Source organism: Nestor notabilis, unplaced genomic scaffold (genome assembly GCF_000696875.1).
Source record: "Nestor notabilis isolate BGI_N333 unplaced genomic scaffold, ASM69687v1 scaffold21227, whole genome shotgun sequence".
Lineage (NCBI taxonomy): Eukaryota > Metazoa > Chordata > Aves > Psittaciformes > Psittacidae > Nestor > Nestor notabilis.
In genome coordinates, this window is record NW_009935411.1 from 5,555 (window position 1) to 20,535 (window position 14,981).

The 14,981-nt window shown below is 41.1% G+C and overlaps 1 protein-coding gene across 1 annotated transcript in view; it reads left to right on the forward strand.

Moving 5' to 3' along the window:
* Positions 1 to 12,039, forward strand: part of LOC104408292 (zinc finger protein 462-like) — a gene marked incomplete at its 5' end in the record, with an annotated part of 14,741 nt that extends 2,702 nt beyond the window's left edge. The window contains 4 exons of the mRNA XM_010017844.1: positions 1,431 to 1,654; positions 4,023 to 4,158; positions 10,496 to 10,610; positions 11,838 to 12,039. Coding sequence (XP_010016146.1) covers positions 1,431 to 1,654; positions 4,023 to 4,158; positions 10,496 to 10,610; positions 11,838 to 12,039 — 677 coding nt within the window. The remainder of the gene's footprint in view (positions 1 to 1,430; positions 1,655 to 4,022; positions 4,159 to 10,495; positions 10,611 to 11,837) is intronic.
* Between the last annotated feature and the right edge of the window lie 2,942 nt (positions 12,040 to 14,981).

The following is a 14,981-nucleotide window of genomic DNA, read 5'->3' on the forward strand; positions in this document are numbered from 1 at the left end:
CCCAGCCACAACTTGGTGTCTTTATGGCTAGTGAAGCTGTTGTTGATGTAGAAAAGAATTACAAGTCCACAAGTTTTTTTCAAAGGCATAGCTTTGGGGAAAACTTTCACTTTTTGAAGTGGCCAAGGAGGAAGTTACAAGATAGGACAACTTTTGTGTTCAGGAGAAGCTGAGTAGGATGGAATATTTTGTTAGGCTGTAGTAAAAGTCTCATGAGCAGTGGTGACATGTGGATTGGCCAAAAGTGAATGAACAGTGGAGCTTTTGCCACCTTCTAGAAACCTTCAGGAAGTTTGTATATCTGTAGTTGTCCTTGGATATGATATTACCCTCCTCACTAAAGAAAGGAACACATTGGCTCAGATCCATATGTTGATTGCTGTGTCTCACATTCCTCTAGCCTCCATGTCTACAGTCTGAGATTCAGGCCTGGTTTTTTCATTTGTTTGTTTTAATCTGTCGCTAGAGGTGAACCTTCATGAGGACGATCAAACTCCTTCCTTAATCTGTGGTCCATGAAGAGTAACAATACTAAATTTCAGTGTTCTAGTTCAAAAGGTCAGTTGAGTAGCAGAAGGCCATAAATGAGGATCTTTTGGTGACACTAAGCTGAAGAATCAAACTTGGGGGTTCTCTTGCGCATATAGCTAGAGGAACTGCAGTGTATGAGTGTTATGCACATTGGATTCTGGCTCTATCAAATGATTGAAATTAATTGCTGCTCTGTTTAGCATCAGTGCTTTGTTTGATAAGTGGAGAGTTTAAAAACTCAGCAAGAGCATTTTCAAGTACATCAAGCATGCAGATTTTGAATCTGAGCTTTCTGAAAGCTGTGGGTGTGTTGGGAAGTTTCTGCCCCAGTCTGAACTGCACAGCCTCTTCCAGGAAAAGGTGCTGTCTTGCTTACCCTCTCATTCCTCAGGGACTTCAGAGGTGGTTAAGGTGTGATGGTAAGGATACCAGCTTTGATTTTTATAGACCCAGCAGGGTGATGCACTGGGAAGCACCCTGCAGCCTCCCTTTCATTACATTTCTAGCAGCCATTCCTGGCTGCTGTCAAGTACTAAACCAAAATGGACTTTTGGTCTGGCTGATTTATGGCTGGTTTTGTATTCCAAGGCTTTGCTACTCTGACTCACAGGTGGATCCTCATTTGCCCCCAGAACTGCCCCCAACCTCTTCACCCAATAAGCAGTTACACTTATGAGGACACCTGCATCTGTAGCCTTGGAGGATTAACCCTGTCATTGAAGAAAGAATTGTTGTATTTTGTTTTTTGTGTGTTGGTCCATCTTAGTTCCCATTCCATTGTAGGATGGCTTGCATATCCATACAGTAGATCTTCCTCTTTGTGTTGGTGGTAGTTCCCAAACTGTTGACAGCTGGTATTTCATTAAGTTTGTTAAGTGAATATTGTCCTGTCCCTACAGAAGAGCGGGTTGTTCCCATTGAAGTCTGCCGTTCCAAACTGTCGAAGTACTTGCAGGGAGTTGTTTTCCGCTGTGACAAGTGTACCTTTACCTGCTCCAGTGATGAGAGCTTGCAGCAGCACATAGAGAAGCACAATGAACTGAAACCTTACAAATGCCAACTCTGCTACTATGAGACCAAACACACAGAGGAGCTGGACGCTCACCTTCGAGATGAGCACAAGGTAACATCCAAATAGTTTTAACTTGTAGCAGTCTACTCTTTGCAAATGCTGTATTAGTTTACTTGCATGTAAGCTCTGAGTAGCCAAGTTGACATTGCATTTTTTCCCCTTCCCTCCCCAGATCTGGAAACTAATTCGATGTTGGGCATCGCTTCCTCTGTTTTCTATTATTTCTTTTTTTTTCCTTTGGAAACTCAAAATTCAAGATTTCTAAAGCTGTACAGATTTATCAGAATTATCAGACTGTTGTATGCTGAGTATAATTATCTGGAAAAGGCTCTTCTGCATGCTAGGTTTATTTAAAGAGGAGGAAGTGAAATGGTTGTGAAACAATATTATGGCTGTGTTATTCGGCCTGTCTAAAAGGCAGGAGATTCCAAACATAAGATTGCTCTGGCAACTTCAGCAGCAGTGACATGCCATGCATATTTTAATAACAAAGAGGGTAATACATCCCTGTTTACATTTAACAAGGGAAAGATAAACAGCAAGTTTATAACCAGGTCCTAAGTCAAGACTGCTTTGGAGTTTTTGTAGAGTGTCTGAGTGCAGACCTAGTACAGTCTCTGAGAAGTCATTAAAGGCTTTCCACAGACTGTTAGCTTTGAATTTCTGTAGTTGTGAGCTGTTTAGCTGAGAGACACTTAAATTATAGAACTGAAATGTGTTTTGGAGTATTTGTTAGACTACTTCTTTGTCATATTTCCATCTGTTGGAGGGAGCTGAGCTTCCCAGGTCCTCCCTAAAAACTCACTCCTACTTCATTGACTGAATGACGCAGGCAAATACATTTATATTGACAGAGTTAGCAACAGAACTCCCAGCAACACTTGTAATCCTTAAAAAATACTTGGCTGTCTTATAAAAACACTCTGTAAACTTATGTTATCTGCCCTCATCTTTACTACTTTTGGAGAATCTTCTGCAATTAACATGAGATGTTCCGCACCTCCTAGTCACCACAGTAAGGTGCCTGGCAGACTCAGGAGGCACTATTCCTCATTCTTTTGACACAGTACATCAGGCTGGGAAAATTATTCCCTTACTTGGATCTCCCTTCCAATCTGAATGTGCAGTGGTGGGGTTTAGTAGTTCAGGATATCGTTTCCGCTCTTCGGTAATTTATATCACACTAATTTGTGTCCACATTTTGAGCTTAGATACCCAAGTGATATATTGCACTTTAAAGAGTTTCTGGGCATGAGCTGATTTGAATTAAGTGCCTTGCATGTGGTATTGTTTGTTTAAATCTCGGTGGGTAATATTTTAAGTCAAGAGAACCTCATCACAGCAGCCTGTATGGAGTAGTACTAGGAATCAGCACACCAGGATAGTTTGCTATTTGGAGATATACTACAGTCTGATTCACATGGTCCTTATGTTCATTCACATTCCCTTTCCCACAGAGGGATAAAAAATAGGCAGTGGGTGTTGATATATCATTTAGCATCTTGCAAGAGGTGTTGTACTGCACTCTGTTTCCATCCTCTCTGCCTCTGTGGCTCAGTGCCTGTGCTGCTAGAGGGCTGTCTCTTTGCATGAAACATGAATCCAGAATCCTTCCCAGCAGTGATCAATGAGCTCAGAGACTGCTTTTCATCCACCAAGTATTAGCCCTAGTGTCCTGGTCATGCTCCATGCTCTCTGCCTCTGCTGTAAATCTGGACTGCTCCTCCGCTGTTTCTGTTGGATGTGGTGGAGTTCCTGACTTCCGTGCCCTAAGCTGCTCCTTTCATTCTGCTGCTGTAAGCTGTTAAGTAGCTGATGCATTTCACCCTAGGGTTAGCTGAATTTGACTGCTGGGTGAAGTGTTCCCATTATAGTCTGTGTATCAGTTTGCAAAGCACTTCGCAGCCTTTCGTAATGAAAATTAATCTGTTACTAATGAGTGAAAGTGTATGTGGCACACAGCAGCCATGTGCTTAGTAAAAGACCCATCTTCTCATGAATGAAGCTGAATGAACCAGTCACAAAGAATTTTCCTTCAGTGTGGATGTACAATAGTAGTGTTTGATCACAGTGGTTGAATGATGCCACAAAAAGAGGGTGAAACTTAAAAGTGTTTTGTATTTCTTGGATTTTGTCTTGTTTTAATGCATCAAAACCAGGAAAAAACAAGGGGGGATACGTGTTAGCTGAATGTCATTAATTTTTGAAAACCAAAAATAAGAAATGCAGAATAAACTTCAAAAGAAGAATAATTTTATTTTATTTTTTTTTTTAAAGAGTGCTAATTTGAGTGGGTTACCACATGCCATTTCTAGCTAAGCAGGCTTTGGGGTGTACTCTATTTTATTTTGCATATGTGACGATTTTTCTGAATAGCGGAAGATTGTGCTGATTGCTGACAAAAGTGTATCTTTCAAAGGTGAGTCGTAATTTTGAGCTGGTTGGACGTGTTAACTTGGACCAGTTGGAACAAATGAAGGGGAAAATAGAGAGCTCCAGCAGTGATGAAGAAGAAAAAGAAGAAGAAGAGTTAAGCCCCAAGACTGAAGAGAGAGGTCAGTGCAGCTGGTTTTGGTTTAGGGTTTTTTGTTTTTCACTCCAACATGCTCCACCAGTCTCACCAGCAAGGTCAGCTGTTGACTCTACAACATGTTCCTGTAGAGCCATGCAGGCATGGCAGCAGGAGCAGAATGGGGCCTTTTTGAAGACACTGCTTCTGGGGGAATCTCATGTTTCTAATCCTTATTACAAGTTTTCTGTCTGTTAAGAAAATATGTGCTATGAGAAAACATAGATAGCATCTGTAACTTATCTGCCCATGCAGATAACATCTGTAAGAGCCTGGAAAACTACGTAAGTGGAGTATTTTAGTGGTCTGTCAGATTTTCTGTTTTGGTAACAAATTTTCAGCTTTTCACTTAGCATTGTTCACGTGAACGATGGAAGGGGTCATGGCCAAGCTTTTTTACGGGCCATTATTAACTGTGCCCAGCATTCCTTCTCAGACAGAGTCAGTCCTGTTGCAGTTGCTGCAGTTCGCAGATCTGGAGCCAGGGGACTTCCATGCATGCCCTGTACCATTGTGTATTTAAATATGTGCCTAAGTTCATATCTAAGACTAATCCCACTGACTTCAGCAAGGCTAGCCCATGTGCTTGCTAATGCTTTTAGTTTGATCAAAGTTAGATCAGCAGGGGAAATGTTCTCTGTAAATTGAATCCTTTTGAACTAAAGGTTTCTTGACTTTCCAACAACCTTCCCCCTTGAAAACCAGGTTATTGCAGTATCTGGTGTAAACTATGTGTTGTCTAGTCTGCTCTAGTGCACAATTCATCAGTTAAATGCAGTTCATCACTTAAATGCAGTGTGTTCGCAAGTCTTTAACAGCTTTAGCTCTATGATGCCTGAATGTGAGGTTCCTGGAGTCACTCACCCTCTTGATTCTGATGCCCACAGTTAGCCATGTTCTTAACTAAAGGTATACTACCATGTTTATCTTTTTTCTCCTGAATTTTCAGCTTTTAAACTCACAAAAGAAAATGTGTCATAGAATCATAGAATAGTTTGGGTTGCAAAGGACCTTAAGATCATCTAGTTCCAACCCCCCTGCCATGAGCAGGGACACCTCGCACTAAACTATGTCACCCAAGGCTCTCTCCAACCTGGCCTTGAACACCACCAGGGTTGGAGCATTCACAACTTCCTTGAGCAACCCATTCCAGCGCTTCACCACCCTCACTGTGAAAAACTTCTTCCTTATATCTAATCTAAACTTCCCCTGTTTAAGTTTAAAGCCATTACCCCTTGTCCTACCACTACAGTCCCTAATGAAGAGTCCCTCCCCAACATCCTTATAGGCCCACTTCAGATACTGAAAGGCTGCTATGAGGTCTCCATGCAGCCTTCTCTTCTCCAGGCTGAACAGCCCCAACTTCCTCAGCCTGTCTTCATAAGGGAGGTGCTCCAGCCCCCTGATCATCCTCGTGGCCCTCCTCTGGACTTGCTTCAACAGCTCCATGTCCTTATGTTGAGGACACCAGAACTGTACACACTCCAAGTGAGGTCTCACAAGAGCAGAGTAGAGGGGCAGGATCACCTCGTTGGACCTCTGGTCATGCTTCTTTTGATGCAGACCAGGATATGGTTGGTTTCTGGGCTGCAAGTGCACAGTGAAGCCAGCTCATGTCAAGCTTCTCATCAACCAACACCCCCAAGTCCTTCTCCACAGGGCTGCTCTGAATCTCTTCTCCTCCCAGCCTGTAGCTGTGCCTGGGGTTGTGCCGACCCAGGTGTAGGACCTTGCACTTGGCTTGGTTAAACTTCATGAGGTTGGCATCGGCCCACCTCACAAGCGTGTCAAGGTCTCTGCATCTGTTCAGATGCTGAAGAATTCACATTTCTGAATTCACAGGTTGTTTACCGAATAGGAAGGGATCAGGTCATGCTTCTTCCCTTTTAATAGCAAGACCTCAGCATCTTGGCTTTTGTTTAGCATCCCTGCAGCATAAATTCAATCTGCACTTATCATCAGAACTTGATGTCAAGGTTGGTTAGTGATAGCTTTTATTTAAATGAGAAAGGAAGTGAGTTGGGTAGGCAACAGTTTATGTTTTAATGAAAAACACCCTTCACAAGATCTTAGGTGGAACAGTAGAAAAATCAGAGGAGGACCTAAAGGAATGTTTGTTCTATATGCATTTCAAAGTTCAACATTAGTAACTCGTGTGGAAACATGCTTGGGTGTCTGTTCAGGGACAGCTTCGACCCTCGTTGCTTCATGGTCTGAACAGTGATTGTGCAATGATTTGACTAAAGGACCAGCTCACCTTAGCTGCAGATGTAGCAGACTGATTAATGTTTTATATAGACCCACAGCTAGCAGGGGATGAAGAGTCAAGATGTCCTAGTGAGGATTACCTTATCATTACATACAAGCACAGGTGCTGAAGTGACCTTAGAAGCCATGGTATCTAGATCAAGGGGAAGAAGGTGTTATCTGCCATGCCTTGTAAATCCCTGTAAAATGCACTTCGGGGAGTGGGACAGCCCAAGGTGAAGTTTGGTGTTTAAATTGGCTTTAAGTTACACTGTGAAAACATAAAAATACCACTTTCTTTGCTAAAAATTTAAATTTGCATGGATAATAGCTAAGCGTTATCCCCCTGTTTCATATGATCAATAATTAAGTAAGGGATAGTGTCTTAATTCTAATTTTTATTTTGTACTTTTTCCACCTGTGTCTGTGGGGTTTTTTTATCTGTGACTGGCTAAAATGATTTCTGCATGCTTGTTCAAATGACCAGTCTAAAAAAATCATGCATATTTCTGTATTGGTTTGCACATACTCTTTCCTGACTGGCCTGTAGGGTCAGTGTTTCACGGTTATTTTTATTCCCGTTTAATCTGTTACCATGTGCTATATATTAAAATAGGTAGAAAATGCAGAAAGCCCTTCTGCCTGCTACAGCAAGGGTATTTAGAAAAGATCAGATGTATTGACCGTATTTTTCTAGAGAAGTTCTGGATTACTACGAAAGGTTCAAGGTGCAAGGTACACTTTCAGAAAATATCCCAGTGAGACAGGAACTGAAGGTGTGGTAGTTGCTGAATGCTGAGTTGTATGCTGACATCTCCCTGTGGATTTTAGGAAGATAGATTTAACATAGAAATGATTTTGCCCTGTTAGCAGAGGACCAGACCTATGGTTTCAAATATAGCCTGTCACAGTGGCTAAGGCTTTCACAGCTTTCAAACCACATCAAACTCTGTAATCCTGCATGCCACTCGGGTGCTTTTGACAATTCTAACCTTTGTGGTGTTAGCAGGAAGTGGGATTTGCTGAGAGTGCCTCTGTGTGCTCTGAGTATTTGGAAGCAAATGCTGTCTGAAGTCTGTGACTGTCAGAACCGGAGTTTTTTCCCGTGAGTCAAACAGCTGCCTAGATTCAGCACCTTGACTTCAGGCTGGCATGTGTAGTATTGAAGGTGCAAAGAAAAATGTATTGCTTCTCCAAATGGGCTGTTGGACAGTGAACTAGAGAAGGGCTGTTGCCCATGTGAACAGTAGAGCTCAGCAGAGCTGAGCTGCTGTCTTGGATGAGAAAGGAGGGGAGTTGTGGTCCGTTAGTAAAGGATAGTAGAAAGGCTAATGACCTGGGAGGAAGAAGTTGGGAGGGGGGGGGAAAGAGGGTGTCTGGCATACAGCATGGAAAGAACAGCTCCTCCTGGTAGAACTGCAGCCTAGAGGGACTGTTTGTCTTTACTGACCTTTATGTCTTGGTCTTGGCAGAAAGTGGAATCGAGAGGTGTTTTTCCACAGTAGACAAAAATAAATGTCCATGAGTGTTTGTGTGTGTGATGCAGGAAAACTGCAGAGAGGTTAGGTGTCTGAGCAATCTGTTACCTCTCTTCTGCAGGCCCCAGAGAAGAGCAGTTCTGATAGTCCTCCAGAGAAGCTGTTGAAATTCACATCCGTAGAAGCAGAACTAAAACACTGTTTTTTAAACTTAAACAGGGGAAGTTCAGACTGGATATAAGGAAGAAGTTCTCTTCTGTGATGGTGGTGAGGCACTGGAACAGGTTGCCCAAGGAAGTGGTAAGTGCTCCATCCCTGGCAGCTGGACAGAGCTTTGGGAGACATAGTCTAGTGTGAGGCATCCCTGCCCATGGCAGGGGGGTTGGAATTAGATGATCTTAAGGTCCTTGCCAACCCAAACCATTCTGTGATTCTATGATTCTATGAAAACTGATTGGGAAGTAGGGTGAACAATACAGTGTTTTCTGAAGAGGAGATGGATTTACTAGAGTAGCACTTGTTAATCTTAATGGAAATTGCAAGTATAACTCATGGACTGGTTTGGGTGTGAACAGACCTTTAAAGATCAATCCCCCTGCCATGGGCAAAGGCATCTTTCACTAGATCCAGTTGCTGAAAGACTCATCCAATCCAACTACCTATTGATGGGACATCCACACATTATCTGTGCAACCTGTTCCAGTACCTCAGCGCCCTCATATTAGAAAATCTCTTCACGGTGTCCAATCTAAATTGTGCTGTCACTACAGACTCTGGTAAAAAAATCTCTCTCCATCTTACCTAGAAGACCCCTTTAAGAACTGAAAGGCCACAACAAGGTCTCCTCAGAGCCTTCTCTTCTTTCAGCCAAACAACCCCAGTTGCCAGTTTCAGCAGAGCAGCCTCTGTTGCATACCAACTTTCTGCAGAGATCCAGAATAAACTTCCTATTGTGTACTGTACGGTTCTTATACAAAACGACAGCATTTGCCTTTAAAACTTTTATCCTCCATACATACTTGCCCCTGTACCATGACTGGTCTGTGTGCTGCAGTGTGTGTATAACTTTGCATCACACGTAAGGTATTAAAATACATGTGTAAACTGAACTTACTTTCTGGTGTTCCTCTTGACACAGCACCTTGCTTTGTGATAACCACATAATTAATAACTGACAGAAAGGAATACAAAGGGTTGGGTTTTTCTTTTTCTTTCAGGGGGAAGAGGCAAAAAGTTATTTTAAGAACCATTCTGTATAGAACATTAGTAAAGGTTTACTAGTGAGAAGTGTGTCGTAAAAATATGTTTACAGGACTAGCATACAGATAATAGGGAATGTGTGGGCATTTCAAGTTCATAGGCTGATCCTGAACAGAGTAAACCTGAGAGTGAAGAAATGAAGTGAGCGGAGATCAGAACCAAAATGAAGCAAAATCCCTTTTCTTTTATTATGTAGTTTGGGAGGAGTCAGAAAGACATTCTGTTGATTTCTTGCTCAAGATAATGCCTGCTAAGGAATTAATGCTCTGAGCAGATGGTGCTGTCTCATTTCCAGCGAAAGAATCAAGTGAGATAGTCCATGCAATTATTTTTAATGGCTTGTGTGGTGATCTTCTTAATTTGTGAGAAAATGTTTCATCTTTTGTTAAAGCTGGCTGCGTTCACATAGAGCTTGGCTTTCAGAAATACCGCTCCCAGAGCTGCCAGTGACTTCACTCCTATTACTAGGTGCTTGAGACTTCTACAAATGAGGCCCCAAGCACTTTGTATAAAAGATTAGGATGGGTTGAAACACCTATACAGTTAAGATTTAGAACTTAACCCATGAGACTTCATGATGAAGGAATATGTATTTATTATTAGGAATGCATGTTTAAATACCCTAAGACTTTGTTTCCTAAAATTTGTACTACCAGTTTAAAAATTATAGAAAGGCTTAATGTTTTTATTTTGCTTTCAAGCCATTTCAGCCCTAAAATTCTCAGGTTTGATGAATTAAAACTCGACAATCATGCCGTTTGTTGAAATACAGGATCAGGGAGTAGAAACTTATTAATTACCCTTATTTGCAGATATGTTTTAAGACTTAGGAAAGGGGGCCTCCAAGAAAGGTGGGGAAGAACTTTTTATAAGAGCAAGTAGTGGTAGGACAAAGAGGAATGGCTTTAAAGTGAAGATTTAGATTAGACATTAGGAAGAAGTTCTTCCGTGTGAGGGTGGTGAGGCGCTGGCACAGGTTGCCCAGAGAAGCTGTGGCTGCCCCATCCCTGACAGTGTTCAAGGCCAGGTTGGATGGGGCTTGGAGCAACCTGGTCTAGTGGAAGGTGTCCCTGCACATAACAGGGGGTTGGAAATAGATGAACTTTAAGGTTCCTTCTAACCCACACCAGGCTGTGGTTGCATGATTCTGTGATTTGTCACTTGCTCTGTCACTTTGCTTTGGGGCAGTTACATTTTCACACACACAGTTATTTGATAGGTAAGTCCTTCTGCTTCTCAGGGATGAGAAGGTGCAGCAGAGGGGATCAGAGTAGGATCATAATGTTCCCTTCTTGCCCTGGCTCTTCTGAATTCATGGACTGTGTTGTCTTTTTCCAGATCCCATGATGTTTTCTGACAGCGGTGCTCCAGAGAAACGCTTCCCATGTGAGTTCTGTGGCCGATCATTTACAGAAGGCTCTGAGTGGGAGCGACATGTGCTGAGGCATGGCATGTAAGTTGATTTTCATTCCTTTACCAGACAACCAAAGGTAACAGCAGATCAGTCTGCATTCTCCCCACCCCATTCCTTACCTCCCAAAAAGTCCTGTGATGAAAGCAAACACAATTCTATAAAGAACAATTCTGTTATCACAGGTGTGGATACAGTCGTCAGATGTTTCTGCATGGGAAGTTCCTGTTCATCCTTTTAAACACTGCTGCCTGGGGTGGCTGTAGATTGTAGGGTTTAACTGTGATTCTAAAGCTTGAGATTGTCCCAAGGCTAATAACGCTTGGCCAGGATTGACTTTTACCTGAGTGTAAGTTGATTTTGCCAGCCAGCAGAGCAGCATAAAAAAGGCAGAAAATTATATGGAACGTTCTAGGAAGGAACTGTTTGTTGTTCTTTTTTTCCTCTTTGTTGTTATATCTCATGCTTGTACCTAAACTTGCATAACAGTGCAAAGAATTACGAGCAGAGAAATGTCATGATCTTCAGGGGAAGAAAAAAATGAACTCCTGTAAAATGTGCATAGTGAACTTCACTAGTGCATCTTCATAGGGAAAATCTCTGCCTTTGTATAGAAGTTTGCACAGTGTGGGATGGTATGCATCACAGGTACGCACCTTGAAGAAATCATTTTCCTCTTTTAATGAAGATCTCATTCGTAGCAGAGATCTTTTTGCTGGTCAGGGTTTCTTCAAATAGTAGATTTTCTTTGAGGTTCCTTACATGTGGAAGACAGTCAAATACAATATTGTAGGTTAACTTTGATGGGATGGGAAATACTACTTATATTTTCCTTAATCTTGTTTTCCTAAATATGAGTGCTTGAAATGTTTCAACCTATAAAAAGCTCTATTGGATCACTAACTCTTTGGGAAAAGTACTCTCTACCTGTGCCTTTAATTGGTGCCTGTAAGTATTGTTTACAAGGGACTGGGGAAAGGGGAATGCATATTTAAAAGTCACGGTTGGGGTTCTTCCCTCTTATCTCATATTGGTCCCAGTGTAGAAAAAGTGAAGATTTGATTTCAAAGCTAGGATGTTATGGGTCCCACTGGTAGATTCATTCCACTGCCTCCCCTTTTGAGTGTAAGGTGGCAATGGTGCGGCTGCTTGCATCTACCTTCTTAGGAAGTGAACTGTTTTTCTCCCTTGTGTGATATGCACAGATTGTCTTTGCCCTTCTCCATATTGACTGCAAGCATTTCTGGTTTCTGCTGCTTGGCTTTCCAGGGCACTAAATGAAAATAAGCACAGGACTGGTGAGGACAGCCAGCCAAAGGAGGACATAGAAGAGACTGTCAGCACACTGCCAGAAGAGAAAGAAGGCATTGAGAAAATGGTGGTGGACTACTCCCACAACAGTGAAACAGCAGTCAGCTTGGTAGCTGCTGACAAACCTCTCCAAGACAACTCGGAGGCCAAAAATGAATAAGCATTTGGTGTGATTCTATTCAACGTACTTGAACAGTGATGAATTGGGTGAGGTGGGTGGGTGGGGTGGGCAGAAGGAAGAAATAAAGCTGCTTTTAGGACTGAATGATCTATTTTCAAAGCACTGGTACCCGTGTGAGTGTGTGTATATTAAAGTTATTTAAGTGATGGAATAAGTGGCTTCATTACGTCACTGCATCTTTTCTTCTGGATTTTGACAATGGGAAGTTACATTCATCTTGGACTAATGAAGCAACTCCCGGTATTCCTACATTACACATCGTGCTTTGCAGTGGAGATTTGGATTGTTTGTGAATGGAAGCGTCGTGAGCATGGAAGAAGTGGGAGGGGGACAACTCTTCAACGCACAAGTTTGTGTGCGTTTTTCTAGTTTTAATACATACCGCTTTTCCAGACTGAAATGCAACTGCTTTAGAAAAGAAAAAAAAAAAAAAAAAGAAAAATAAAAAAGAGAACAAAAACAAAACAGAAACTGCTTTGCTTAAAACAGTCACCTGTTTCCTAGTACCTCAGAATTAACCAAGGGAGATCTCTGCATTTGTCAGTACTACCTGTTGTTGTTGTGGTTAAATGTAGAGAGACTGCTGGGCAAGTTGGTGAATGGAGGAAGAAAAAAAGTTTTAAAGAAAACAAAACAAATTGTGCTTAAAATCCCAGTGTGGGTTTTATTTCTTAAAATACTGTGATTTTTTTAATTATTTTAGTAAAAAAAAAAACAAAAAAAAAAGAGAGACTTTAATTCCTAGATAACTGTTTGTGAATTGTCATCCTTTATTCCAGGTAAGCTGTTTGTTAGTATTCAGTTATAATTTTAGGATTTGATAGATTTCATGTGACTGATTGTGCGGTTTTGTTTGCCACATGTTTATTTTCTATCAGTCTTTGAGGTGTTACAAATACAGCACAATTAAGTTTCTCATGTAAAATGAGTATTTCTTTTTTGAGGGGGGGACAGGGAAAGGAGACTAGATCTTGTGAATAGAACTTTTTGTTGTTGCTGTTGTTGTGTTGTTAATTTTAAACATGGAAATAACAAAGAAGTTTTAACTTTTTTTTTTAAAAAACTAAAGAACCAAACTTACGGCACAGCTATGCAGCTCGCGGGCCAAACACATAGGTCCTCATAACCATTCTGTTGCTTGTCATATTAACATCTATCAGTCTCACACCAGTAACTTTTCGTTAAGATTGGCTGCCTTTTTTTCTTCCGTCTGTGGTATGCGTGTTTTCTTTTTGTTTTGTTGTGGTGGGAGGGAGGGGTGTCTGTTAACACATCTTTTTGCAAGCGGAGGTGAAATAGTTACATATGACATTGAGCCTGAAGAACTACTTTTACTCGATTCAAGATGGAGTTGCTAAGTTTTTCCCCTCCTCCTTAGCTTTCAGCATGAGGGGAGCAGCGTAGAATGAATAGGTACCTGCATACCAAAGTGGCTGATCCTGCACCACTTCTTGGGTGGAAAGCCTACCAAACTTAACAGGAATTTTGCCTGAGCAATGAATACAGGATCTGGTGCCCATGGTATGTCCTGGTTGTGAACAAAAAAAAAAGAAAAAAAAAAAAAAAAAGAGTTTCTTTCCAAAAAGTAGAAAGTACTTGACTGAAACCTAGTTTTAGAAATGCATGTGTCTTTGTTTGTTTTTTTTGTTTTGGGGGGATCTGGGGGAGGGGGAGGGGGGAACATAGGAAGCTGCTGAGGAAAGGGTGTCCTAGAGAGCTTCACATGAAATTGATGGCAAAAATGTTGCATTTGTGGAATAAGTGCTACTTGAGAAGCATGGTGTTTTGCTTTTGGGGATTCATCAGTTGTGTGGTAGGGGGATACTTTTGAATCTTTTTATTGGGGTTTTTTTGTTTTCTTTTTCAAAGTAGGGAGGGAAGGTCATAGAAAAACATTGGAGGGACAAGTATAAATACACATTTTGTGTCTGTATTTGTTTTTTAATTGGCCTCATTTCAAATGTATTTAAACAGTTCCATACCTGGATTGGTTGTTTGTAATGGTTACCAAAAATGGAAAAAAAAAAAAAAAAAAAAAGAAATAATGATTGTGACATGCTTTTATCACTACTTAATTTTTCAAATAACATGTAAATATTGTAATCCATTGGATTTTGTTTTGCTAACCTGTTAATAAAAAATATGGGACCATTATCATTTTAACAAGTCTAGAATGTCATACTTTTTTTTTTTTTTCCTTTTTCTTTTCCCAAAAATGTATACCTGATATATTGTGGACACACATTTTAGATGCATTGTTATGATTCTGTTGACTGTAATGACATAGAATTGAAAATAACATTTTTTTTCATTGTTTAATTTATACAGAGGACTTTTTCAGAGTTTGACAGAAGGAAATAATAGCAAAATGCTAACCCATTGGCTTCAGCACTCGGTATTTCCTCATTTTAAAATTACTGCTTACTGATGGGGGATAGGAAGGGGATACTGAACTGTTGCACTGACGGGTTTGTTTTTTTTAAAAAAAAAAAAAACAATGAAAATTAATAAAAACTTTTTAAGAGTGTGACTCGTGTGTGAGTGGGTTTGTATTGGGTACTCTGATAGTAGTTCTGTACAAGTGATGGGTGCTGCAATCGGCAGCTCTGGGAGGGAGCAAATCGCACACTTTCCCTTCAGCATCCTTTCCTCACCTATTTTACAGGGAATTTTGGATTTACGAGGCTTGGGGGGTATAAGGGGGTGGTGGAGTGGAAGGAGTGAATTCCTCTAGCTCACACAGGTCTAGAGCCTACCAAAGAATGCCTTGAATATCCACCAGCCCAACATCCATTAGCGGTCAAGGGCACACTGCCAAGGTCTGCCGACTCCTGAACCCAGACACAGAAATGAAGGAATTTTGCAGGCTGTCTTGAAAGATGAAAATAGATGGAGACAGTCTGGTAGTTAGATTATCAACT